This window comes from Phalacrocorax aristotelis, chromosome 1, assembly GCF_949628215.1.
Source record: "Phalacrocorax aristotelis chromosome 1, bGulAri2.1, whole genome shotgun sequence".
Taxonomy (NCBI): domain Eukaryota; kingdom Metazoa; phylum Chordata; class Aves; order Suliformes; family Phalacrocoracidae; genus Phalacrocorax; species Phalacrocorax aristotelis.
In genome coordinates, this window is record NC_134276.1 from 65736754 (window position 1) to 65763761 (window position 27008).

Consider the following 27008-nt stretch of genomic DNA (forward strand, 5'->3'; position numbering starts at 1 on the left):
AGAACACATGGATTTCTTTCTTTCCTCCATATTTATTTCACACAAAAAAAAATTAAAATAAAGATTAAATGGTAGACTGAGAAGCAATTTAAGGGACTAACCCTTGCCAAAAAAAAAAAAAAAAAAAAAAAAAGAGTGATGACATACACAACCAAATTAGCAGCTGGTACTGGATTTACTCCAGCACCTCCGTTAGGGCCTTAGAAAAACCATAATCTAAAATTTGCAAAGGATCCAAACTGGGAGGAGCTGAAGCGGACCACTGAGAGAAAGAAACAGGAACCTGCCAACTAAGGTAAGAATGACGAGAAGATTAAAGAGAGGAATGAGTAGTTATGTTTATGTGAATTTACTCACAACTCTTGTGGAGAAAAAGTAGGCAGACAGTCAGTAGGAGGTAACGCTCAGACAACTGGGCTGCACCCAGAAAAGCTCCACCACCGCAACCAGAAATCCAAGTCAGCTGCCCCACAAATATCCCACCCAATTCTTAGCAGAGTGAGTGACACAAGGAATTCAGGGAAAAGAAGCAGCAACTGGCAAAATGAGGCTATTTGTGTTTAAGGAGCCGTAATCCTGTTTCAGATCCCTACTGCAAACTGGCTCAAGTTGGGGATTCGCTCAGAGAATAATTTTGTAAAGACGAGGAAAAGATAATGCTAAGGACAGATTTTAACACCACCACCAAAACAAGACCAGGGGAGGGAGGATTTCTAAGCCCATGAGCTAATTCAGTTATTACTATATACTCAACACCTCTTTCACAGCACAAAAATGGTGGACACAACAACACCAGCGATGAAGGAGCACAGCAATAAGGCTGAGCTGCTCACCTTGAGCGAGAAAGGGAGCTGTTGGTACAAGGAGAGCCAGAAGTGCTTCAGACTGTACTCATTGCTCAGGTCTGGTCCTTACCAGACACTACCTTCTGTCTCAGTTTGCCAAAAGCCACCTGAAGTCGGACTCATGCAGACATCCTGAGGCCACAGCTATAATCTGCCAACTGCAGAAGCCGCTCGGTCCCCAAAGCTGAACTCACCACCACGACTGCCCTGTGCACCTGGGACTGCTGCCAAAGCCCATGCAGCAACCACCACCCCCCGCTTCCCAACTTAGGTTGATTTCTTTGCATGGCTATTAAGCAAAGAAGCAGGGTAAGAACACAAAACCAGCACTAAAATTAGCAGCATGCCACAATGGCTTCACGCCTTTCAAAACCCTTCAGTATAAATAATATAGGGCAGCAGGAAACAAACATCCTTTGGACACAACAAAGCACAAAACAATAGCCGTACACAATTCCTGCGATACGGTCAGGATAAATAGGCACCATTAAGGTCAACAATTTATGGAGCTTTGTTTCTGCTGGTTTCTTACGTGAACAATAAACTAATCTGTCTGCATTAAACTGTAGGACAGTGGACAGCTGTCATTTTCTGATCTCTGTATCCTAACGGGTTACCTTAGTAACAGCCTTAAGCTGTCTGTTGCCATGGTGAATGAGGTCCATAATTGCTGCAACAGCCCTGGAGGTGTCAAAGTCATCTGCAAACGCAGCCTTCACGGTTACTTTTGTGTTGGCTAGCCTGCAAGAAGAAAAGGTAACGTTTAAGATAAGACAAACAAGATGCCAGCAGTACACTGAATTCATCAGCTATTCAGCCAGAGGGAGTCATCAAAAGGACACTGTCATTTCCTTCCTAGCTGTCCTATGATGGGTGATGCTACACTCATCAGGGAGACTATATCTTTCAGCTGCAAAGGGAAAAACTTGACGCCTGTCAAAATCCAGAGTGCTACATCCATTCAATAAACACATCGTTAATCACAGAAACCAACAACGGTAGAGCAAGACTTGCCTTAATCGTTTAAAAACAGATTGAAAATGAGGTTGAGATTAAGCGCATTAAAAATCTCACTAAGTTCTTTTTTGCCCCCAGCAGCCCGTTTTTCATGCTAGCGGCATGTTTCTCTTCCAAAGCCACATCACGTGGATCATTCCACTGCCTGGCAACAGAGCTGACTCGGGGTCAGCCAGGCGTCCTGTTGGCAGGATCCAGCTCAGAAGCGGGTGCTGCTTCCTCATTTCCCAGGTGAGCCCAGTTCCAGCCCCGGGACTCCACCTGGCTCGGCCGAGACAGAAAGGTCTGGTGGGACCGTTCCTGTAATGGCACCAAAAGCTGGCGGGCAGCCAGCACTCATCGCCGCGGGGTCAGTGCCACCCACTGCGGCCGCTTTGAGCGGGAGGATGAGGACAGCAGGGAAATAAATGGTGAGCTGCAAACAGCTGCTGGCGGCGTGCTCCTGCACACAGCCAGGGAAACCGGACCCCAATAGCACTGACCCGAGGATGCCATTTCACAATAAAGCCCAGGGAGCAGGGTTACCTGGGGAAAATCAAGCTACCCTGTGCCTCTGGGGCTCTCCTCAACCCAGTTGTGCCTGTTTGAGTGTTTCTGCCTTGAATGCCTGCCTCCCCTCAGCTATCAGTTGGCTGCTGCCCTAAATCCATTCCTCCCAACACTCTTCCCCTGCAAGCTTCCTCCTCTCTGCTGAATATCTAACTGCTTTCCTAATGAAGAGCTCTGTTTCATTTTGGTTGTTTTTACATCTAGTGATACACAAGTTGTAACCTCCCACGTCCCCCACTGACAATCCATTTCAACTTGCCCACATGACTCACGCCTCTCAGCCTTATCTCTCACCAACAGGTCTTCTGCAGCCTCCTCCCGAAGACTCCCTTTTGCTAAATATCACCACTAGTTAATTCAGCTCCCCTCCCCCGTAAGACGTTCCAGCACCCCTTGCAAGCCGTAGTCGGTGCAGCAGCAAGCTCCCCAACAGCGAGGTGCCCACACCACAAGGAAGCCGCCTCTCACTTCTACAGCACAGGCCATTTCTCCTCTGATCTTATGTCCCAGAGCTGTCTGCACGTACATCACACTTCAGGGTGCTCAATGCCTCTCCCACCCTGACTCCACAGCACTGCGCTCGTCTTCTCAGCTTTGCACCCAACACACAGCAGCACGTCTCTCTCCTGGTAGATGATAACTTTTCCGAAGGGACTCCAAAAGAGATTCTCCTCATCAGCGTCAGTATCAAAACAGCCATAATTTCTTCTTTTCCTGTGACATCTCTGTCCCTGGCCAGTTTCTTAGTAACCTCTTCTCTCCTCTGCTGCACGCCACAGTGCCAGCCAGCATCATTACAAGCTCACGTGCCCAAGGCATATTACTTTCCAGTTGCCCTTTCTTCTTCAGTTGCTAATGCACAGTTCTACTCACAACTTCAGTCATAGCTTCTGTATCACTGAAGAAGGGCAAAGATGCAAGTTTTGGGACAAGCATACTGGATAAATAACACTCATTTTAAAAATAAAATGCACTAAGTGTAGCAGACTACGAGGGGAAAAGCAGCTGGCTAGAAAAACAAGTAAAAACAGCACTTGGTGAGGGCTGTATTGTTGGCAGGGCCCCTCTATTCCTGATCATTGTATTCGCTACTCACTTCTGGTAAATACGAATCGCAAGCGTCTGTATTAGGATCAGAAATATAATCAGCGCTTCTACTCCTCTGTCTGGGGAATTGCTTACTGGAAACTGGAGCAGCAGCTTTCCTGGAAGAACCTCCCTGAGTGTTTGTTTTTCCTTGCAGCTCACATACCCGTGCCTCTAGGGTCGAGGTAGGTTTTCCATCCCACTTGCTCATGTCCTCTCCATGGTCACGCAGGTAAAACCACAGGGTGGCCCATGGTGTGTATCCTCTCTCTTGAGCCGAGGGACGCTTACTCCTTATGTCTGAGATGCTGGTCTGTACAGGTGGGGAGTAGGACCTCTTCGAGCTGCTGGACCTCCCAGGACAGTTTCTCCATAGCTGAGACGAGGGAGGAAGAAATATTTGGTTCGTAATCCAGCAGTTTATCAAACACCTCCACCACCGTTGGTGCCTCGTCATCTCTCCAGGACATTACTGCCAATGAGTTTCCATGCGTCAATGGTGCACTCCGTACAAACTTCCACCACATGGGTCGTGTGCACTCGGCTTCATCTGGATCTTTGGATGACTGTTGATCGTCCAGGTCACTGTAAATCACCCCAAGCACGGCTAGTTCCCTCACGTACCGGATACCTTTCTCCATGGTCATCCATTTTCCTAGGCGATACACAATATCTTCCTTGAAGGTTTACCTTTCCTTCACTCCAGACAGGAGTCGCCCCCAGAGGCTGAGGGCTTGTGTTCCTTTTCCAATTGCTTTGTCAATGCCCCCTTCCCTAGAGAGGGATCCCAGTTGTTTGGCTTCCTTCCCCTCTAATTCCAGGCTACTGGCCCCCTTATCCCAGCATTGGAGCAGCCAGGTGACAATGTGCTCACTTGAACAATGGATGAAATCTTTTCGCGTATCTCGCGGCTCACTCAAGGATGGGGATCGGGTAGTTTCCATTTCTTGTACAAGTTCTTCCTCTTCCTCACCTCGTGATGGCCCTGCTTCTTCATCATTGCTTTCTAAGTGAGTTGAGTTTTACTTCCAAGATTTCTTCTTGTGTATGGGGGCAACTGATACTGGCACGGGTTGATCCTCCGATTCAGCTGCAATGCGTGTCGCGGGGGTTTGAGTGGCCGCAGTTCTTGCCGCTTTCCTTGTTTTTGTCCTTTTAGATCCAGAGGCCTTCTCTTCCCCTTGGGGGTACTGAACAGTGTTAAACAGGGTTTGATAGGCAGGGGCCAGGCCCCAGCACATTGCAGTGATTTGCATCTCTCTGGGATTGCCAGGGAGACAACATACTTCCTTCAAATATCCTAATTTTTCAGGATTCTGCACTTGTTCAGGGGTTCAGGCAAAACATCTCTAATCACTGCAGAGCACAGCAAACTACAAAAACCAACACCAATCTTTAGCATGTACTTAAAAATCAGCATGGTGTAGATTAGATAAACTAATATTGAGAGTAGATGAATCGATGCTGTGACCAGCAACTGTTATTATCTCAAACCCTTCGTGCCCCACGTTGGACGCCAAAAAGGGCAGCTGTGGTTTAGCCCCAGTCAGCAACCAAATACCACACATCTGCTCGCTCACTCCCCCACCCCTGTGGGATGGGGGAGAGAATCAGAAGGGCCAAAGTAAGAAAACTCGTGGGTTGAGATAAGAACGGTTTAATAATTAAAATAAAATAGTAATAATAATAGTAATATAATGAAAAATAAAATAACGAGAAAAAGAGAGAGAGAGAGAGAGGGAGAGAGAGAGGGATGAAACCTCGGGAGGAAGGAAGAAAAACCCAAACAAGAAGTGATGCAACTGCTCACCTCCCACTGACTGGTGCCACCAGTCCCCGAGCCGCAATCACTGCCCGCCCTGGCCAGCTCCTCCCAGTTAACATACTGGGCATGATGTCCCATGATATGGAATATCCCTTTGGCCAGTTTGGATCAGCTCTCTTAGCTGTGCCCCCTCCCCTCCCGGCTTCCTGTGCACGTGGCAGAGCACGGGAAGCTAGAAAAGTCCTTGACTAGTACAAGCACTGCCCAGCAACAACTAAAACATCGGTGTGTTATCAACATTATTCTCATACTAAGGCCAACGCACAGCACTGTAACAGCTGCAGTGAAGAAAATTAACTCTATCCCAGCTAAGACCATGACAGGCTGGCAGGGAAGACTGCTTCTCAGCCCTTCTTCTTGTCCTGCTTCTTGATGAGAACTCAGCACACTACAGTGTTTAGTCCTCTGAGCCTGTGAACAAACATGCTCGCTTATATAATCACAGCTTTTAAGATACAGGAGGTACACTTACCTTTCCCACAGTATGTCTTCCCTAACAGGGTCACACACCAGCTGTCCTTTTATATAAGCATTTGCATCTCTAATAAATGAGGAGATTGCCTGAAGAAGGTGCTTTGCATCTTCCATGCTCTCGTCACTAAATTCTATTGCTAAGGGAAAAAAAGAAATAAAATTATTGGGTGCTATGATACAGAGGATGCTGTCTGCCATACATAGGAACAACATTCTGAGACAAAGCCATTCCAGGAAAACATTGTTATTTATTTGTCACAGCAAACTTTTCTTACAATTAAATACATATTTAATTAAAAACTCTGTTCTTCATGCACACTAGGTGAATTAAATCAATATAGAAGATAATCATCACATATGACAAAGTATAACCTACAGGAAAGGTATCAGACTGATTCAAAACATGTCTGGAAGCTGACTGAACCAATAGCTATTTGATTTTGAATTTTTTTTTTCATTATTGAAAAAAAATAATTTCATATATCTGTGAAGCTATTACTCCAAAGCATTTGGATTGGATACATTTCTAAGTGTCCCCTCAGATTTAATTTGGCAACACCTACCTTTGATCTTACCCCTAATTTTGTTCCTATTCTAATTTAGGTAGACATGATCTATCTCCAAAGAGACCTAATCCTCACCACTGACTCCGTGAGGAAAACAGACACTTACAGTAAAAGAGCTGCTTCACCAGCATCTAAAAACCTAGACAGGCCTAACATTTTGCAGTCTAGATTCTGCACTAGGGATACAATTCCCTCACAATAATCAAAGCGAAACTGGCCATATCAATTTTCAAAGCCGACTATTGGAGAAAATACAAACTTCTTAAACTCATACGGGCATGTCTGGGTGGGATTCATCACATCTAACTTACACAATTACATCTAGGCCTCTTTATAGTCACTGGAAAGATGAAACATTAACATAAATGACCCATCACATCCTAAGTGGAGGTGTACTTTATGATGAGATCTGCTATACGCCAACCCTACAATGCTTCTCTTCCACCAACTGGAAAGACAACAGTACCCCCACAAACACTAAGGTGGCATCCGTGCACAGAGACAGCCTCACTGCATTCGGCAGGACTCTAGCTTCCACAGGCAATTGTGCTTCGGGAACCACCAGCGTTCGCCTCTGCCGGCTTGGGGTTAAGCAGGCTCCTCTCGCCTTGCCTATGCTCTCAGAAGCGCAGGTGCTGGACTGGCCCCCTGGCACTTTTACTGGGAGCTCCCATCAGCAAGAGGCAATTCTTCTATTTGTACAGTAATGCACAATTTTCTGTAGAAGAGCACTCGGACCCCACACAAGACAGCTCACCCAGCTTTGGTGGGAGTTATGTCCACCAAGGACAGGCCTAAGTTTAAATGCATTCCTTCCCACAACATCACACCAGAGTTGATTACTTGTATCAAAGGGCTATTCGTAGCCAGTGCAATACTGCTTCACCATTTTGTGCCTGACCTCCGCACTAAGGTACATCCAAACTACAGCCTGCAGCATATTCCTCATCTCATCAGCACTGAGCATCACCCATAGTTTCCATGGTCCCACACACATTACAGCCGACTGCTTTGTGCAAATACCCAATGCTGCCCAGACACAGACTCTTCAGAGCACACAGTCTGAGCAAGGGGACAGATCTAAGAGGGTAGAAGCAGCCAGATGTGAGACCTGATCTCAGTTCCATTAGTCTAAATCCCAAAGAAGCCTAACTGTTTAAAAAGACTTTCCATAGGATTTAACCCACTACAACTAAGGCATAAGTCTGGACCTTTATTTGTCAGCTTTTCCACTTGTGTGTAATTAAAAATCTGCATTACTGCCTCATTAACACTGGTTTTAAAATTAAGCTTTACTCAGCTTTTAAAAAGACTGATGTACAGACTTACAGGAAACAGTAAGATATTGAAAGAGATTGTTTATATCCACTAAGATTACTCAACTGATTACCGTGGTTACAGGAACTCCACAAGGAATACTTCATTAAAGTTTACCCTGATGAAGCCTGCTTTGATTAAACCCATTCTTCTTCCCCAATTCACCTGCACTCTCCTAAACCACTGCCTGCAGGCACTGCAAACCCACAGCACAGCACAGGCAAGCCTGGCTCTGTAATCTTCACCATACTCTCTACTCCTTCCCTCCTTTACCACTGAGGGCATCATTGCTACATTGTCAAATTACAAAAGGTATGTTTATTAGCACCAACAAGTAATTAAAGACCAGAAGGACCAAAATGTTACAGTTCACTCAGGTTCACAAAATCACCAGAGTGGTTCTGGTGACCAGGAGTGCATTTTGGGGACAGAACCCTGCTGCCTGCAGCAAGCTCACAGCCCCTCCACCTCACTGCAAAAGCAAAGCCACTGCCGATGAGGTGCAAGAGGAAAAACGGTGCCTCACAAGGGAGTCCCACAGGGCTTTGGAGACAGCACCTCTCCTTTTAAGCTGCGCCCAGAAGCAGCCTGGCAGGCACATGGTGGCGGGGCACCAGGCTGCTGCCTGAGACACCTAGGAAAGACCTTTTCCCAACAGCCTCAGGTGGGACAAAGGGTGGCGATTCAGGCCAAGAAGCGGGCAGCCAGAGGCATCAGCCAAAGCTGAAGGTCTGGCTCACCACCACTGCGCCCAGAGCTCAGCTTAACCCTGAGCAGCTCTGCCCTACCAGCCTGAGGAGGAAGAGAGGGTAATGGAGCAGATGGACCCTCTGCACAGACACACTGTGGAGTGGTGATGTTCTGCATGAAAGCCTCTTCCCTCTGACTTTTCTCCTCTTCCCCATGGGCAAGGCATCCAGCTTTATCCTCCCTGCGACAATGACTGCCATGGGAAGGGGCCCCCACTCCCACGAAACCCACGCACCTCCCTGCACATGCCCCTTCAGCCCTTGCCCCTCAGTGGCTGGGGCAGTTTGGAGTTGCGGTTGTCCCCAGGTGCCCATCAGCACACACGCAGGCAGGGGGTAGCCCAGACCACAACACAGGCCCGCTCCGAGCCCAAGCTCCACATAAACCCCAGCACCAAGCACGAGCCATTCCCAGCTGGTCAGGCACTGCCCTCATCTGTGTGCCTACAGAGATCTTTTATAGGCTGGATTCAACAGGCACGGTAACATTGCCTGACTCTCCAAACCCGGATTTTAGCAAGTACAAAAGGCTCTCCTTCACAGGCAGGGATGGCAGGAATTATCACCAACAGGTTATGAAAACCTTTTTAGGAACAAGCAGAAAGTGTTTGGGATCTCCCTTCTAATAAAAATACTTAGGAAGGAGACAGTAAGACAAGGAAGAGTGCAGTAAACTTATCTTCAGACCAAACTGAATCGATAGCAGGGACGTCAAGCTGACACGCTGCATAGTAAATACCTGGCTCAGCAGGGACTGGCTGTGGCTCTTTATCAGGCAGTGAATAACTGCGCCCTACCTCATAAGGTGGAGGTGGCAAGCACAGCAGACCTTCAAGCAATCCTTATCTGTCGAGTGGCTTGCTGGCACTATAATCTGACACAACACCACCATATCCTTTCATCAAAACTGCCTATATTTGCACAGGTAGCCCTCTGTTTTTATCACAGGAAGGTATTTAACCTAGAAGTAAGGCAAAAAAGAGTCATGTCCTTCTCGCAGAGGTTTGAAGGCAGCCAGCTGATACGCAGTGGAGAAGGCATGCAGGCAACCCGCTGCTGCAGGGCTCCAGTGCCATTCCTTGCCCTGAGGCAAGCTTAGAAATTGCCAGCCATTCGGCTTTTGTTTGTAAGATGAATGTATATATTATAGTGTTGTAGGTGTTAGCCTTTTTTCTTCTTTTGTTTTTAAATACACATTTATTCAAGACTCCCAAACACCCCCGGTTGCAGCCAGGGAGCCATTTATGTGTGCACAATGTATTACATCTGTTGGCAGAGACCCAGAGGAAGCAGCCAGCCGTGCCACTGTCCTGCGGCATCACCCCGAAGCAGCCAGGCATGCCACCATCCCGCCGCCTCTCCCTGTGGTGGCAGTGTTGCCCACTGCCTGCCCCCACTCCTGCTCCAAACAGGGGTTTGTTCTGCAGCAAACCTCCCACCTGAATCCACTCCTCCCTTCCTACCACGGTGGAGGTCAGCAGGAGGTCGGAGGATCAGCAGTCTCTTTACTACCCTATGGTTCGAAATATTTCAGGATAGACGACATTCCTGATGCTTTCAGCTGCCTTAGGAGAGGGAGGCTCCATCAGGAAGATCAGATGGGTGGCTCCTGCAAGCAGCTAGAGGTATTAACAGGCAAAAAGACTTCTCAGCCCAACGACTACACATCTATAAGGGCTTGCAGCACGTTGCACATTGATGGACACTAGCATAGCCACAGAGCCTTAACCACACCAGCTCTCCCAGTCACTGCTAGAGGTGCTTTATCTGAGGCAGTCAGAGGCCCACTGAAATAACGCAACCTGTGCTCCACCATCCCCTTACCATGCCAGGATGGCCAACAAGCCCGATGACCCAGCACTGGTTAGGGAACTACCATCTACTTTTGGCAGGCACCAATAAACTGGTAAAAACCACAATCCATGTGAAAACCTCTTCCAGTTTGAAGTAGCATCTGCCTGCTGGAAACACCACGATGTTGACAGGGAGGCTGACAAAATCTCCCACACCTCTCTCCACCAGCAGTATTTGCCAACCTAAGATGATCATTAGGTTATCAAGTGCTGGTATAAGCGAGCTGCACTGCACCGCTGAACTGCTCAAACACTCAGTAACTCCATGGGAGAAAAAATGATAACGCAGCAGGGAGATAAAAAGTTATTAGCAAGTCCTTGTCATACCCTACAGGAATATAAGGCAAAGCTAGATCCATCTCCAAAACCAGCTGATCGTGACTGGAATACAAGTGACTGCAACAGATGCAAATCAAAGATGGAGGTAATTCATTAACTGAAAGTGCAATTAATTGAGAGTTGCAATTAACTGTAGCTCAGGAAGGTATTTAGGCAAATGGTTAAGTACTGTCCTTGGTAAAGACGCTTTTCTAAATAAGAGCCAAAGAGCAGCCCCACAGAGCACCACCCACCTTTCCACCGACCAGAGGGGAACTGCAAGGCACCGCAGGGAGAGCCCTGCGCTCCACCACCGTGCTCTGCACCGCCAGCTTGGGAAGCGTGCATGGAAAGCCATGCATCTCTCAACAAATAAGGGTTTTTTTCCTTACCTGAGCTGTATCTGCTGCGCAAACAAAGCATCCTGAATTGATCTGATGAAAATTTCTTCAGGAAATCCTAAACTCCACCCACAAAAAGACAGTTTTGTATTATATCAAAAAATTTCTTCAGGAGTTGTTCCACTAGTTTCACAGTGCGTTTCAGACAAACTAACATGACAAATAACCCATCTTTGTAGCTTAATATAGGCATAAAGCTTTAAACTGTAACACTGGCTTAAAGTCTAAACTAAATAAAATCTAATTCCATATAAGGTAGATGTGCATACATATATACAAGATATACGTATACATACAATGTCAAATATAAGACTGTGAAAAGCACTTTGTAATTATGATCAAACATACACTGCATAAAGACCTTTTCAAAAAAGCAAACTGAAATTGCCAGACTAAGATTGGGATACAGTCTTGCAGGAAAGGACAGCTCCTGAGTTTTGCAAACTTTATGAAAAGAGAAAGGTTTCTTGAAAAAGAAGATAAGGGTACTTTTTTCTGCAGGACTAAAATATGACAGAAAACAGGGAGTGAACAAAAAGAACTTTTTTTTAATATTGCTGGATTTTTTTCTGTGTTAATTATGAAACCTCATTAATTTCACCCTAATATTTATCTAGCTTTACAAATAATTTACTGTAGTAATAGTAATAACTTATTATTAATAACTAAATAACTTAATAACTTTAGTTATTACCATTACTACTAGTGTAATTAGTTTATATTAATAGTGTAAAGAACTCTTTAAAGGCTTGGAAGGTTTCAGTCACTTCCAACTCTCCGCAAGGCTGGACACTGTGGCAGATTGGCTGTGAACACTGCATTTCTGCCTTTTTTTCCCATCTCCCAGTTTGCAAATTGGTGATGGTAAGTTTGCAACACCAAAGTGCCACTGAAATAGAAAATCATAAGGAAAAGTCAATACAAGTGAGAAAACATGGGAAGTGTCATTTGCTTAAAGATGCACATTTAAAAATTCAGCTTCTGCTACCAGACTAAGCCAGCCTGAACACTGCATGTAGCAAAGCATCAGCTGTGTGCCGTCTCTCATGTGACAATAGAAATAATTGAGGCAATCAGGGCAAAACTAAAATAAAGAAATAGACAGTGATACTGTTTGGTTTTGTGTGTGGTTTTGGTTGATTTGGGGTTTTTGTCTTTTTAAATAAACTCTACTTAACTGCGTGTACCCAATGTGCCCAGAAGCTTTATTCTAATATACAGAGGTAGAACACTATGAGTAAAGCACGGAAATAAATTAAAATTTGGGAAAGAACCACCCAAAAGGGAAAAACCAATTCTGCATTTCGTTAAAAATGGAGCACAGAGAAAGTATCGCTACTCTTTCAAAGTGGGGTGCTCAGCCGTGCATTACTGGAACGTGCTGGATTTTGGGGTCAGAATTAATAGCTATTTAAAAAAAAAAAATCAGAGAAGGGGGCAAGGTGGGGGGGGAAACAGGGCAGCCATGCCCAGGTGACAGCCTGGAGTCCATACGGCCACCGGCACGACCAAGGGAACACCACAGCACCTATCCCAGACAGGCCTGCCCTCCGTTGGAGGGGACATAAAAACTTCCACATAGGGCTTAGCTTTCAAGATGCAGTAAAGATGTACGTGTAAGTTTGTTTCACTGGACTGAAAATCGCTTACAGGGAAGGATTACTACTTGTTAGCCGTGTCTAAGGGCGGACATTAAAAGCGGAAACCAACAAGGGAAGAGAGACTGGCCTAAAGTTTTTGTTTTCTCAACACAAAAGTCCCACCGCACATGTGGAGGGGAATGTTTCTATATTTTGTTTTTAACTGCATGCATTGCATTCGTGGTCATTTCTCCACCCTGTCCACCACGTCTGCTGAGACTTGGGAAATTTCTGTGAAAATTGTGAGTGACGGGTAATTTTCCTGGGGAAGACAGGGCTTAACTGTACCCAGACAGCATCAGGAGAATTAAGAATAAAGCAGCTCATATTGAACTCCTTTTTAAAGGGATTTTAATTAAGTCTTTCAAGAGGGCAGAGGGGAACATATGTGCTGAAACAGCCTCTCAAGCTTTGTCTAAAGGAAGGAGATTACCCACTTCTAGCAATAGCTGTCAGCCATCACAGGAGCCGCCCCAGCGTCCAGCACAGCTGTATTGCACGTGCCTGGCAGAGAAACCCTGCTTGGGGCTACACCAAAAACTCTGGGACACAGTAAACCAGGACATACTCACGTGGCTTCTGGGTATCAAAAGACAAAGCTCCCTGTCCATCAGCAAAATGACCACATAAAAATAAGGGAGAACGCAAGAGACCGCTGGCATAGTGCGGCTGCAGGAAAGCTAATAGCTTCCTGACAAAATGCTGACACTATGCCCCATTTCACCTAAAGCAGAAGAAGGAAAAACGCCTGCTCTTTTCTAAGTCCCGAAAGCATGTGCGCTATTAAGAGCAGACAGATGAGAATCCATCACTACAGAACAGAATCATTTAGGTTGGAAAAGACCCTTGAGATCGTTGAGTCCAACCATAAACCTGTAATGCCAAAGCCTGGTATTGGGCACAAATGCTGCTCCTCCAAATGCCCTCTGCTCAGCGAGATCCACAATGTAAGCTAACCCTGAGTCCAAGCAGATTTCCTACATCCAGATCCACAATAACAGGTACACCAGCACTAGAGAAGCACTCCGCTTCAGGTCTTTCGCTGCAGCATAAGCATACGCTCCAGTGTTTTCTCAAAAGAGGGCTGTGATTAATATTTACAAACATACATTGCTTCAATTCACAGGAATAGATTACCTTAATTGTTATGTAGTTTTTTAATGACTTGGACATTTTTTCTTGACTTCCTTTAACGTGCAAGTGCCCTAGAACAAAAAAAAAAAAATTCAGCAGGATAAATGAGCGTGCTTTTGAATGGGGAGTGAATGAGAGACTGCACTGAGACACTGTAATGGCTGGAGGCAGCATATGCTGCCATGGATATGCACCAACCATTTCAATGCAACATGTAATATATTTTTCAGTAGTTTTGCCTACAGTCCTGCACAGCTCTCCATCCTCAACTTTGGTTGGATGAATTTCCAGCATAGGAAAAGAGAATGTTTTTAAAACAAAACAAAAAAACAACCAACAGCAACAAAACCAGAACACCACCACTTTGAGCTGACACATTAATAAGGAAAACACAAAGTGTCTCCCTGCTCAGAACTGACAATAAACTGATAAAAACAAGCAAGCAAGGAAACACTTTTCAATCTTCACAGAAGAGCACCTTACCTGTTACTCTTGGCTTTCTAGAAATATTTGAAGACCTTTAAAGATCTTCCAGTGATCTCACCTTACCATACCTCAAACAATTTTCTGTACTTATTACTTGCTGGTGCCTGTCACGCTATTTTTTTAATCCCAAATTTATTGTGCTGGCTCAAAATACCTTATGTGTAAGATGAGTTTTCTACACCTTCCCTATTTCTCCAGAGTTTGGGAGACTAAGAAAAAGAAGGGGAAGGGAGGGACGTAGCTATGGTCCCTAATTTGAATTAGCTTATTTTAAAATGCAACCTCTGAGCATTGCTATAGCTTTCAATAGCCGCATGGACTGTTGGTTTGCAGAGCTGTGGTACATGAAAAAGGCAGTAACCATCTCCATCGCATTTAGGAGAGTACATAGAGCTCGGCTTCAGGACTGAAAGTTCTGGTGAAGCAAGACAGGACATGGGCAACCTCTGGCTGTACACTCCCAGGCCTCATCCGTGCTAGCCACAGCACCACCACTGATGAAAAGATCAATTATTCACAGCACTGGAGAGACGCTGAACATGTAGCCAATAAAAGACTACTCAGTGTCATTTTAGAAATGTTGTTAAAAGCCTTAACTGGCTTCTTCTAATAAAACAGTAATCCTGTAAGTAGCCTAGCACCCACAACTAACACGCTATTTTCAGGCCCTTCATGATCTACAGAATCCAGCACTTAATTGTACTTGAAGGCAGGTTTTTAAGCACAAATGTTTCTTACTCTTTAACACCGCATCAGCACTCTGACTTCTTTCAGATTTGGCAGTGCAATCTTACCAATGCCTCAGAGTGCTCTGCAAGAACAACACATGATCGTGCTTCTGCTTTTACAGGTGGTGGCAGAGGTAGTATTTCTTGCTCAGCAGCCCAAGCAGCTGTCTGAATTTTGTGCTACTCTCCACACAGCACTGCTTTTGCTGCCTTGCCTGGAACCCCCTCTCTTCCACAAGCGGATAATATTCCCATTACACTCATTTGGATACAATAGCAACACGCTCAGGCCTGGTAAATGAACAGGAAAAGCATCTGGTTTCACTTCTCAGCTATTTCAGACAATGATTCAATGCAGCGGGGGTTCTCCATAAGAAGGCTAACTCCGGTCCTACCCCAACCACCTGGAAATTCAAGTTTGCCCAAAACACTCTACGGAGCGTAGGAAAGAATCAAGAGATCTGTGGATACAGCACCAGCTACTGCAGAAATCTACAATCAAACCAAAATCTCATTTTCACTCTATTTGTTCTGACTGCTAGCAGGTGAGGCTATTTTCACCACTGTGTGGTTAAGCTTGAGGCCCTCAATAAGAACATTCAGACTGCCAGAGGCACTGAAGACCTGCAGCTCTTGCGGCTCAAGTAAAACCCACAAACCTCTGGAAGAAGGGGAAGAGCCTGGGTACGATTATTATTTTTTTCCTTTGCAAAGGTGCCTAGATATTGACTGACTTAACTTTAGGCAGCCAGGCTTAAAATAGTTTGATTGTGTTTTCCCTAATAAGGTACAGGTAACATCTGAATTTTAAATAATATTCCTCTTTGAGAGTTTCAGCACTTAGAATGATTTCATTAAAGAATCACAAAATACAAGGATTTTCATAACTTTGGCTTGGCGCTCTTCCCAGAGTACAAGTAGTCTAAAAATAAAGTCCTTATAAGAAGATTTATCCCCAGTGCAGGGATTTTCTTCCTCTAATGGGGATTGCTCCTCCAATTCTGAGCCTGCTAAAATTCTGAAGTCCACTACCAGAATAAATTGTTTCTGAAGCTGATTCATTTGCCCTAAATAATTCACACTGTCATCCTCCAGCAAAATTTTTTGACTTAATGAATGTAATCTGTCAGCTCCTAGAGAACCTCGGTGTACAAACTGCCCTTGGAATTAAGTTATTTTTCCAGCTTTTTTTGTGGTTTGTTTGGTTTGGGTTTTGTTTTTTTTAAAATTCAATTCCAAGCTTGAAAAGTCAGATTCACTCGTTTTCAACAGAAGTCTCCACCTAGCAGTAACCAGTGCATCTCAGTGGGAGTGCAGAAAATTCCCCAGCACTTCAGGAGCAAAGCACACCCTGGAGGATCCACCAGCCTCTGGACAATTGCTATTGATTTATTACAGACTCTACACTGGGAACTGAAACTAGAATTCAATATTCATCCCACACAGTACAAATATATATAAAAAAGAAAGCCCAAGTAATTCCCAGAGCATAGCACAGGCTTAACTCTGCATCTCTTACTCAGAGAAGCAAGCTCAAAGAGCTCACCAAGAAATCTTGCACAAATTACTGTTCAGCAAGAGGAGAGACTGCAGATTTAAACCTAACTTTCTATTGACTTCAGTTCTTTGGAGGCCATCCAGAACCTCCACGACTGCCACAGGAGGAACAAATTTCAAGATTTCCATCAACGGGAACAGCGCTAGTACCATCAGACAACGATGTAGTTCAAAGCACTGTACACACAAACTTCACTGAAGCACTATTGTGCAACGGCAGCAAGGAGCAGTTCTCCATAATGCCAGGCAGTATTATATGCTTAAGACCAAGCAAGTAAAAGACACTTTGGTACAGTTTAGTCAGGCATAGCCAGTGAGTTCACTTCTGGGGCAAGACACAAGGCCTGTGACATCCATGGGCTACACCAATACCAATTCACTCACACTCCATAGGAGAGCAGACGGACACTGACATTGGTCAGAGCACTGAAGACAGTTAAGGGACCATAGTGACAAGACGCCATGTCTCTGCTTTTCTATAGAGCCAATGGATGAGTGACTTGGTCTTTATGTAGTCCATGGATGTCACATACCTCCTTGTCTCTACCCACCAGCAACCTCACTGACCATGCCTGTCCAGAGAGACCAAAGCATCTGCCTCACTTTTCTTCAACATGAATCTTGTTTCTCGTACCCATCACTAGGCATAATGCTACCAGTGAATAAAAAAGGCTTCCCAGGAGAATTTAAATAGTTACAGGTATGTGACTTGCACACACAGAACGTCCACTGGTTTGCTGCTGCAGCAGAGCGTCTGCCTGCAAGACTCTCCCCACGTTTGAAACCATACAAAACATCCAAGATCAGAAATGTTTCTGCAGGACCACAACTTTGTGAGCTTTGTTGTTTCATCAATTCATGTGTCTTAGCATTTGCTCCATTCTTATTTTCCAGTAGTACAGATGTTTTTTCTTACTGTGATTAAAAGCCTTTCACCGTATTTACAAACACAGGCTATTTGATTTTGCACGCTATTGAAACTTTTTTTTAAGCCCACAGGCAACTGGTGCTGAGACACGTTGGAGAACACTACTGGTTTATTCTGTTCTCAATGCTTTAAAATGTTACAATCAGCTACCTGCCCACCTCCACTCCCTGCCTTCAGATCCTGTGGGTTCCAGTTCTAAGGCAGCGGAAATTTCTGGTTTTAGGAGGACTACATAAACACATATAAAAAAGGTCAACCATTTTCACCCTCTTCCTGCAGGACTGTTTTGTAACTGTTACAGCCAGAATACAATTAAAAAAGAAAGCCTATCACAAAGAGTGCCCTCAAATTTTCAGGAAACTCATAAGAAAGGGAATGAGATTCTACAGGAAAAATCCTTCTTTCTGCATTTTTCATTAGGAGAAAACACACTGTACTTGGGCAATGCATATATGTTATTATTTTGAGATTTCCCCAGATGAAATTTAGGAACATTGCACTGTAACTGCTTTATTATTAAAAGGCATTCATTCTACAGTTTCAAGATTCACTCTCATTTATGTTTCTTCACTTAGTGAGGACAGGAACTTGGTCACTGTAGTAGAGCATCTGTTTTCATACCATACAAATGCCATACCTAAAAAATGCAAAACCCTTATATTTGTACAGGCCTCTCAGCTGATTAATATTGTTACTTACCAGAATGCAAAAAGTAATTCCCCCATTGCTCACACTGATGATACACCTCACACTGTGCGATTTCGTTCTCATGATGAGGAAATGCGAGATCTATTCCACCAGTATGGATGTCCAGCTGCTTTCCAAACACTGCACTGTAACAATATTTTCCTGATTGGTAAGTAGGACACCACAAAAGCTTTTTGTAAAAGAAATGCAGAAAAAAATAAGATGAAACATCATAAATTTCAGCGTACAATTTAATGATTCCCATTTTAAAACAAGACTTTACACAGATCTTGGATACCAAAACTGCAGCAGACCTTGTATGGACAGGACCCATATCTGCCCACAAATAATTCTTATTAGGAGCAATTATTCTTGTAACTTAGATTAAAAACTGGAAAGCAGGACATCTCCTTTCCTTGTTCTGCTACAGTTTCAGTATCAGACAGCTGCCTTCATCTGCAAGCCTAACAACTTTGAAGCAATGAACATTTCTGCAAATTTGGTATTACTACTCTTTATCTTGTACCTTTTTTGTAAGAATTCAGGCAATACTGTACACAGTTGTGGTAGAAAATGCTTAGTCCTATATTGTTATAATGTCAAAAGAAAGTGTCAGTGCCTCTGATCTCCCAAGACGACAACTCTCATCCCAACAGCACAGCTGCGTCTGTGCGGGTCACCCACAGGTTTGCGTGGCACAGGCGTCTCTGCAAATACTGGTGGCTGGCAGTAAGGCATTCGTGTGGCAACAGGACACTTCCTGGTTAGCCACCAGGGTGCTACGCTCTGCCCACCACTCCAGCAAGTCCCTGCTAGGCCACACTGGGCAAGTTAACAACTTCATTTTGCCCGTCTGTTAAAGACAACACTTACCTGCTTGCAGGGAGGTAAATCAATGCTAACTGCCCAGAAACCAGGGACACTCAAGCTGGGGAAGATGCAAGGAAGTCTACACAAGTAGAAAATAAAAGGCAAGCCACGTACACACGTGCATGTGTGTGTACATACAGACACAGTCTTTCTGTATGTCATGTTAACAAGTTGCTCCTGGTAGCTAGCTAGATATTAAAATATTTGTCCCTTTTGGGGACAACACACCCTGTTAACACCCTGGCTCAAAGTGGCTCTACAGAAGCAGGTAGAGCACAGGAAAAAAGAAAATGCAGAGAAGAAAGGAGGGAAGAAAGACACGTTGTTGCCATTTCCCAAGCTCATGCCTCTCTGCTTCCTCCTGTCTGCTCCAAAACCAGCTTAAGCACAGGAGTAGCCTTGGCTCACACCCTCCCTTGTGCCATCTACGGAGGATCACTGGCCACTTGCATTTCCTCCAACAAAACCAGTAAGAGCTGGGGAGAAGGGAGAGATGGATCTGCAAAACACTCGGGCAGGAGGAACAGCCCATCTCACCGCAAGGGAAACCCCAGAGAGGAGATCAGACCCTAAGTCACAGCAGGTGGTTCCGCCCTCCAGGGCTGCGTTAGAGATGAACGCCTTTCTAGTTCACCTTCCCCAGGCACACTTCAAAGGCTTTTCAAAATTAGTTCACCTAGCTTACTTAAAGTACTTTGACATCTTTGGCAAAACAGACAGATAAGTAGGTACTGCTTAAAACAGACAGCTGACTGGGACAGCAAGACGTACCAGAATACGCTTTTCATTTTTACGCAGTCCAAGATTACTACACTTACACTCTGCAACGGTCAACTCCTATTTACACAGCAGGGGCCTCATCAAGCCACAGTAAAATAAGTTTTTACAGAAAGGAATGCAGACTATAACCGCACTGCATTAGCAGATAGGTCATTTTGTAATTGGCATTTCTTACCTGTGCACTTCTGTCACAGGTTACACTTCAAATACAACATGTTTTTGTGCCCTTCAGTTGCTTTAAGAACTGTTTCACAGTGCCAAAACTATTTACAGGCAGAAAAATCACCCTTATAAATGCTTTTCACTATCAGGTAGTAACAACTAACAACGCCAGGTGCACCAGCAAAGCATATGAAAGCGAAGCCTGAAGCACCTGTTCCATCTGCTTTCAGCTTGGGTTGAAAATGTTAAGTTAAACAGGACCAGATCCAAATATTTTGTTATTAGCTTCCAAAAAGAGATCTGAGACTAATGCGAAACTAAGTACTACTATCAATCTTCCAGGAGAGAAGATTTAAAGTCTTTTTTAAAAATACAAATTAATAGGTCATAAGTTAATATAGTGCAGGACAAAGTACTACCATCCTGTGGAGAAAATAAAACTCCAAATTAAGAGCAAACTGATTTAAACTAGCTACAAGCAAAACACTACCATGCACAATTCACATCATGCCCACAGAATATACTGCCACAGAGAAATCAGGATATTTAATACCGTGGCTGACTTCTAAAGAAAGCTGAATAACACTTAGATGATTAGCATGAACATCCACAACTGATGTTAAGATAAAGGCCAGCAAGATCTCATACGCTCGCTGGAACTGGGATGGAACGCCATGCCATATCCTCCAGACGCAGCACTACCTGCTGAACTAGGTGCGATGGAGGCTGCAAGAAGTGGAAGGGAGGCAAATGAAAGAGGTACCATAACTTCCACTAAAACTTTGGTTTCTCAGTTCAAGTCAAAAGACTTGTTAATGAACTATGTGATCCTGCATGGCATATTTTAAATACTGTCTCAAGAGAAGGTGCCAAAACATCGCAAGACAGTGATGCCATTAGGGTGGAACAGAGATTGTTTGGGCCACATGTGACATCCATAATTACACAGAGTATTCACATTAGAACTGGTGCTCTCTACTGATCAGAAAAACACTTTCAATAGTGCTGCTACCACTGTACTGTGACTGAAGACAAAAACCAGCACTAGATTTAAAATCCAAGAAATCTGACCTTGATATTGTGGAACACTCAATGTGCCATCCAGGTCTTCCTTTTCCCCAGGGAGAAGTCCAAGATAGCTCTTGAGGTTTGGCAGCCTTCCACAGGGCAAAATCTTTACCATGTCGTTTATCAGTATCAGCTGCCAAGAATAATTGATTTGTTAACGGAATATGTCTCAAAGAAAAAAAAAAAAAACAGCAAATGAAAGCAAGTCAAAATGTATGTTTAGTGAACTACTCAGATTTTAATCTCTTTCCCTCAAGAATTTCTGCAACTTTCCTCCCTTCTCCCTTACACAGGGCTCCCAGTTTCTCAATCAAATGTTTGAAAAAAATAGCGTGTTGAATTAGATTTCTGCAGCCTTAAAGGATGGATTTAAGATTCTGCCTTCTCTGGTTTTACATCATTCATTTAGTTACTTCATCAGCCAGTTTCCCAGGACAAACAGATTGTACCGCAGCAAAAAAGTTAATAAAACCAACCCAAACCAGAACACACAAACGAACAAAACACCCGCAATTTTTCCTCTGGGACACAAACAGTTTCTGGTTCAGATTCTGTAAAACCAAGAAAAGCACGGAGATGAGAATCAAAACTATTCTTGTACAGCAGCAACCTTCCAGTAACATCTTCTCCAATGGCTTCTCTACAAAAGGTCTCCTCCCCAGCTATATTTGTTGCTTCCTTCACTACCCAGCCAAGGTTATAGTCCTTTTTGCCACAGTAATGCAGAGGATGGTTTGCCTCCGCTGGCTCCTAACCCCCAGTCAGATACACACCTCTCCCTGGCAGGAGCTAAAAAACAGGGTCTGGACTCTGCACTTTTTTGCTGACAAATGACCTTGCATTTAATGGATGGAGAACAATGTACCTATTTGGCTTGAAGGGATCCAGCTTGGCAAGCAACTTGCACTGTTTTAAGTTCCCTTATTTAATGCCGCTCATCTGTTTTATCAGCACTTGACGCTAGATTTACTTCTTATTTCAGATGGCCAAAACCACAGTGTATCACTGGGTCTGAACCAATCCCTGCAGCACTCCAGTATCAACATATTTTAAATGATGATTCACAGCTATTTTTGGAGATCTATTAGGTGGTCATTTTTCTTGAGCCATTTCGCTTGTACTTTATTGATGTTATACAGAGTCAGGTTTTATTCAGAATGTCATGCAATATTAAGGGAAGCACATTACAAAGATCCATTATACCTGCTTCATCATTCAAAACTGATATGAAATAAGGGACAAAAATATAACCCCTAGTTTTATCTACTGAATCTTCATCTTGGATTTTTCACTAGTTTGCCAGGCTCTGGCTGACCAGTATTTTTTTTTTTTTTTTAGTATACTGCTACAAAAAAAACCACTCTTGACCTTCTCAGTTATAAGCAAAACAACCCTCAAAATCTTTAGAAATAACAGTAAATTTAGTTTTAAGTGACTTGAGGGGAAACAGGGTAAAAAACGGAATCCGTCACAGCTGAGGCTGGAAGGCACCCCTGGAGATCACCGACTCCAGCCCCCTGCTCAGAGCAGGCTCAGCTATAGCAGGCTGCTCAGGACAGTGTCCACTTGGGTGCTGAATATCTCCAAGGATGGAGACTCCCCAGCCTCTCTGGGCAACATGTTCTTGTGTTAACCATCCTCAAAGTAAAAAAGGTTTTTATTAGGTTTAAATGGAATTTCCCATGTTTCAGGATGTGTCCATTGCCTCTTGTTCTGCCACCAAGCACCACTGAGGAGAGCCTGGATCCATCTTCTTTACTCCCCCATCAGGTATTTGTACCAAGGGTAAGATACCCCGAGCCTTCTCCAGTCTGAGCAGTCGCAGCTCTCTCAGCCTTTCCTCATATGAAAGACACTCCATGACCTTCATTTATTTGTGGCCCTTTGCTGGGCTCTCTCCAGTATGTCCACATCTCTCTTGTACTGGGGAGCTCAGCACTGGACCCAGCACTCCAGGCATGTCTCACCTCATGCTGAGCAAAGAGGAAGATCACTTCCCTTGACCTGCTGGCAATGCTCTTCCTAATGCAGCCCAGGAGGCTGATGGCTGTCTTTCCAGTCAGTAACTGCCTGTAAATAACTGCCGATAAAACACATGCCCTCTGCAAGCTGTAATGCTGAAACAACTCCAGAATACAGCTGTGAGAAGTTTCTGGCTGTGGTTCACCTGAGCTTCAGCCTGCCAGGCATTTCAGTAATTGCAAACAGATTTTTTTTTCAGTGAAGAACTATTGAACTTCAGCGTGCAAAGGATGCAGGAGACCTGCATCAAATTCTCCAATGCGGCGACCTGATCAGACCCAACTTGAGGAAACTACAGAGCGGCTCAGCAATCCTGCTCAGCGGCTGGACAACTGCAGCAAAAAACACCCAGCCAAAAAATACCCAAGGGTATAGGCATGCTCTAGTACAGCCTATCAAGAGATTGCTCACCCACCACAAATAGGCTGCTTAGCAGTAGTCCAGTGTCAAGTAACGAAAGAAACAAATTCATCTGGATAGCATGCATCAGAAGGGTGCAAGTGCCCAAACAATAACATGGTAGATAATGTTTCCCTGCATTTACTCTTGACTATCTCACTGCTGGCTACTGCAACGGCTGAGACCGCCACCTCACTATGAAGTTTGTGTGTACCACTCCCCCAAGTGCTTAAATAAAATTAAGAATCTTAATTGTACAAAGGCATAAAGGGAACAAAGTATGAAAAAAGACCACCAAGTTTCCTCTTGCACTGGCAACAGTGCCTGCCTCAATAAATAAATAAACAAGATAATAATAATAAATGTCTTAACCAAAAAGCTGGTTATACACAACAGGTCAGACGACTTTCATACTGTTGAATGAAGGTTATATATAGGTACATCACAAGTTCAGACAAGGCATTAATACAAATAAATTGGTGCCATGAACATACCTGCTTCATCTTGGGTATCAGGATAAATAGTAGTTAATACTCCATATCTTTTTCCCCAAGACTTAACATCAAAATAAACATTGCCTGATAGAAAAGAAATGTTTAGTTTTATAGCAAAGACAGGGCACATTCATGATGAAGAGGGAATGATTCCCTGAAAGCAAAACAAAACAAAATGCCCTTCAACTCCCATTTGAAATTCTGGTTTATAAATTCAGACATACCGCAAAAGTAGTAGCAATTGCTTCCACATTACCAGCTCTTCAGTAGCCTCACTGCACGTGCTCACTCTGCACATATGATAACTCTCTATTCTGGAGATCTCCCCAGGTTCTTTCCTGCCCATGCACAATCAGCAATCCTCTCTTGGACTGAAATGTAACCTACTGCTACTCTGGTTATAACTCACTCAAATGCTCCTACGACCACCAGCTCTGCTAAAAAAAAAAATCTGCACATGGTGCTTTGCAGGCACATCTTTCACAGCACCTCCTGTTTATAGCTAAGAGGTTACCCCAGCTCTCCTGTAGAAGCCAGGCCAGGGCTTCCCCACAGGAGCTTAGACAGCAGTTCATTACAGTAAACAATTATATCAAGTAATGAGCTACATTTAACTTTAGAAATTGAGTAATAGTTGTTCTGCCCACTCATGTCATCACAAACAAGTTGCTCACACCTTTTCTGTTAATCAGCAGAAGGAAAGCCTGGCACAGGATATCTCATCTGATCCCAACACAGGATTACTAAGAGTGCTTACTTCCTGTACTTGTGCTGAGCAAGGAGTTGCCTTGCTATAAGTCTTACCTTGTGAGGTTGCATAAGCTTGTCCACTAGCAATTATTGTTTTTATAAAGGCAATTATCTGAGGAATATTGTCAGTCACTCTCATATATACTGTAGGAGGAAGGACCTTAAACAAAGAGTAACATCTCATTAGCCTGTATGAAACACACTGCTGACAAGTCCCTTCACTCTAAGAAACAAATTTTAAAGAACATTCTGCTCAATTTTATCTTTTAAAAAACAAAAATGTTTCAAGTGTCATAAAAAGGGCATAAGCAGCATCTGAAATAATACACACACACTAAAAAAAAAAAAAAAAAAGGTGACCAAAAACCCCAATAATTTTCCCAGTGGCTTACTCCCTGCTTCTGACAAGTATTCTGGACAAGAAGCAGAGACACCTGAAATGGATGAAAGAATATTTGACGTTTCACATACTTCAGATCAGGCTATTTCTGCATTATAGTAAATATGTATTATCTGCGAACCAAGGCTCTACTGCATGGGGGAGAGGGAGAGAAATCTGTGCTCCTAAAGAAATTTAACTTGTTCATTCCAAATCTAGAGTTTGCTTCCCCTCCCACTTCCTTACTCAAAAGGTGTGCAGTATCTTCCCAGAAAACTGAAAAAGTAAATCAGTACTCAGTTTCCACAGAACACTGTCACACAATCAATTAACTTATTTTTTCCAGATCGAACTGTCAAAATCAGATTCCTTACGAAAATAATTCCTTTAAAATACTCTTAAACTTAGAAGCTCAAGTATCTGTACCTTTAAGGCAGCCATATCTTGTTTAAAGTCTTCTTCATAAATACGAGCAAGAGCTACTGGTGATATGTTCATCTGAAAAAGAGAGAAGCAGATTAGTAAATCATAGATCAAAGTAATAATATAAAAAATGGCAATCTTTTATCAGACAGTTAATAGCTAATTGGAAGACTTAATGAGCCCCCAAGGTAAAGAGTCAGAAAGGCTTATTAATCCAATATTAATGGGGAAGAGATCTAAGTTTTTTATAACTTAAAAGTATTGTTGCATTTATGCTTCTGAATTGCCAAATTATGAATAGATATCTTTTAAGAGAAAGCAACCGAAGATTAAAATAACAAACTCCTTCCCTCCCTCATTATTCTCCTCTTGAGGGGACCATTTCCAGCAACAAGATATACTACAGTACACAGGACGTGAAATTCATTCAACTCATTGGCAGGGGACACCGATACCACCTACATGTCAGAAAGACAGATCAGAGACTTGCAGGATGAGACAGGATATTAATTTTCAGTGATTAAGAAAAATAAGCTATTTCAGCTGATCATGGTTACTCATAGATCTCAGTACAATCGGGGAAATGAACTGAGAGACAGTCCCACGCTTTGCCAAGTGTGGCACTTCTCAAGCACCTTCTCCATATTTCTCATTCACAGGGTGACAGACGGGAACAGGGATCCTCACACAAGTAACGAAAAAGCGCAGACAGAAAGGAAAGAGACAACTCGTGCATGACAAGATACTTGTTCTCAAATATTAAGAAGAGGACAGGAATTGGAAGATGCATGACAGCAAAACCTGCCCTAGCAAGCAAAAGCATGATATCAAAATGTTTCAAATGCGAGCTTTTACATCTTCTCTGAGGAGAACCTACTGGGGAGAAGACAACATACTGTCAATCTTTCCAGCCTGCAGATAACTGAATCACTAACAAAACAAATCCAGTTTCTTTACTTCCAATTCATTACTGGAGCATCTCTAAGGGGTCTGATTTTCAGAGTGCAGGTGGGTATCACTACTTGGACAAGCTGCTGGACAAGGCAGGAGTTCTGTTGAAGACAGACCAGATACTCATCCAGTAATGAAACAAGGAAGACACTCAGCACTGAGAAACAAAGGCATGTTTCTGCCTACGGACCCAAGAGAGTGCTCTTCCAGACCCCAGGCGATGAGACTCATCTCCCTAGACAGCTCAGCTGCTTCTTTGATCAGCAGAGAGACAATGGTGCCTAGAGGAGGAAGCTGGGGAAATTCCCCCATCCACAAGTATATTCAAAACACAGACACTCATATCTCTCTCAAAGGACCACTGAGGGCATGCAGCACACTCGTCATAGACTAGATACCCAACTTCTACGTTTTCTCTAGATTAATCCCACCAAAAGATGGACAACAAGCTTAGGTATGTTGATCCTACCACCGTAACGCTTCAGGTAGAGGTCCCAATGACAAAATCAGGCTACTGAGGCAGAGGCCTTGGCCGTCCAAACAAAATGTG

At 43.8% G+C, this 27008-nt stretch overlaps 1 protein-coding gene across 6 annotated transcripts in view; it reads right to left on the reverse strand.

Annotated features, from left to right (window-relative positions):
- CARS2 (cysteinyl-tRNA synthetase 2, mitochondrial) overlaps positions 1-27008 on the reverse strand; it is a 41027-nt gene that overhangs the window by 7923 nt on the left and 6096 nt on the right. For 4 of the 6 annotated variants that reach the window (XM_075090899.1, XM_075090888.1, XM_075090906.1 and 1 more), the window contains 9 exons: positions 25511-25582; positions 24760-24865; positions 23956-24039; positions 21044-21173; positions 18173-18306; positions 13778-13845; positions 10992-11058; positions 5795-5933; positions 1463-1586 (listed from right to left, as the gene is read on the reverse strand). In XM_075090899.1, the coding sequence (XP_074947000.1) occupies positions 1463-1586; positions 5795-5933; positions 10992-11058; positions 13778-13845; positions 18173-18306; positions 21044-21173; positions 23956-24039; positions 24760-24865; positions 25511-25582 (924 nt within the window). The remainder of the gene's footprint in view (positions 1-1462; positions 1587-5794; positions 5934-10991; positions 11059-13777; positions 13846-18172; positions 18307-21043; positions 21174-23955; positions 24040-24759; positions 24866-25510; positions 25583-27008) is intronic. The other 2 variants (XM_075090879.1, XM_075090925.1) reach the window with 1 other exon arrangement.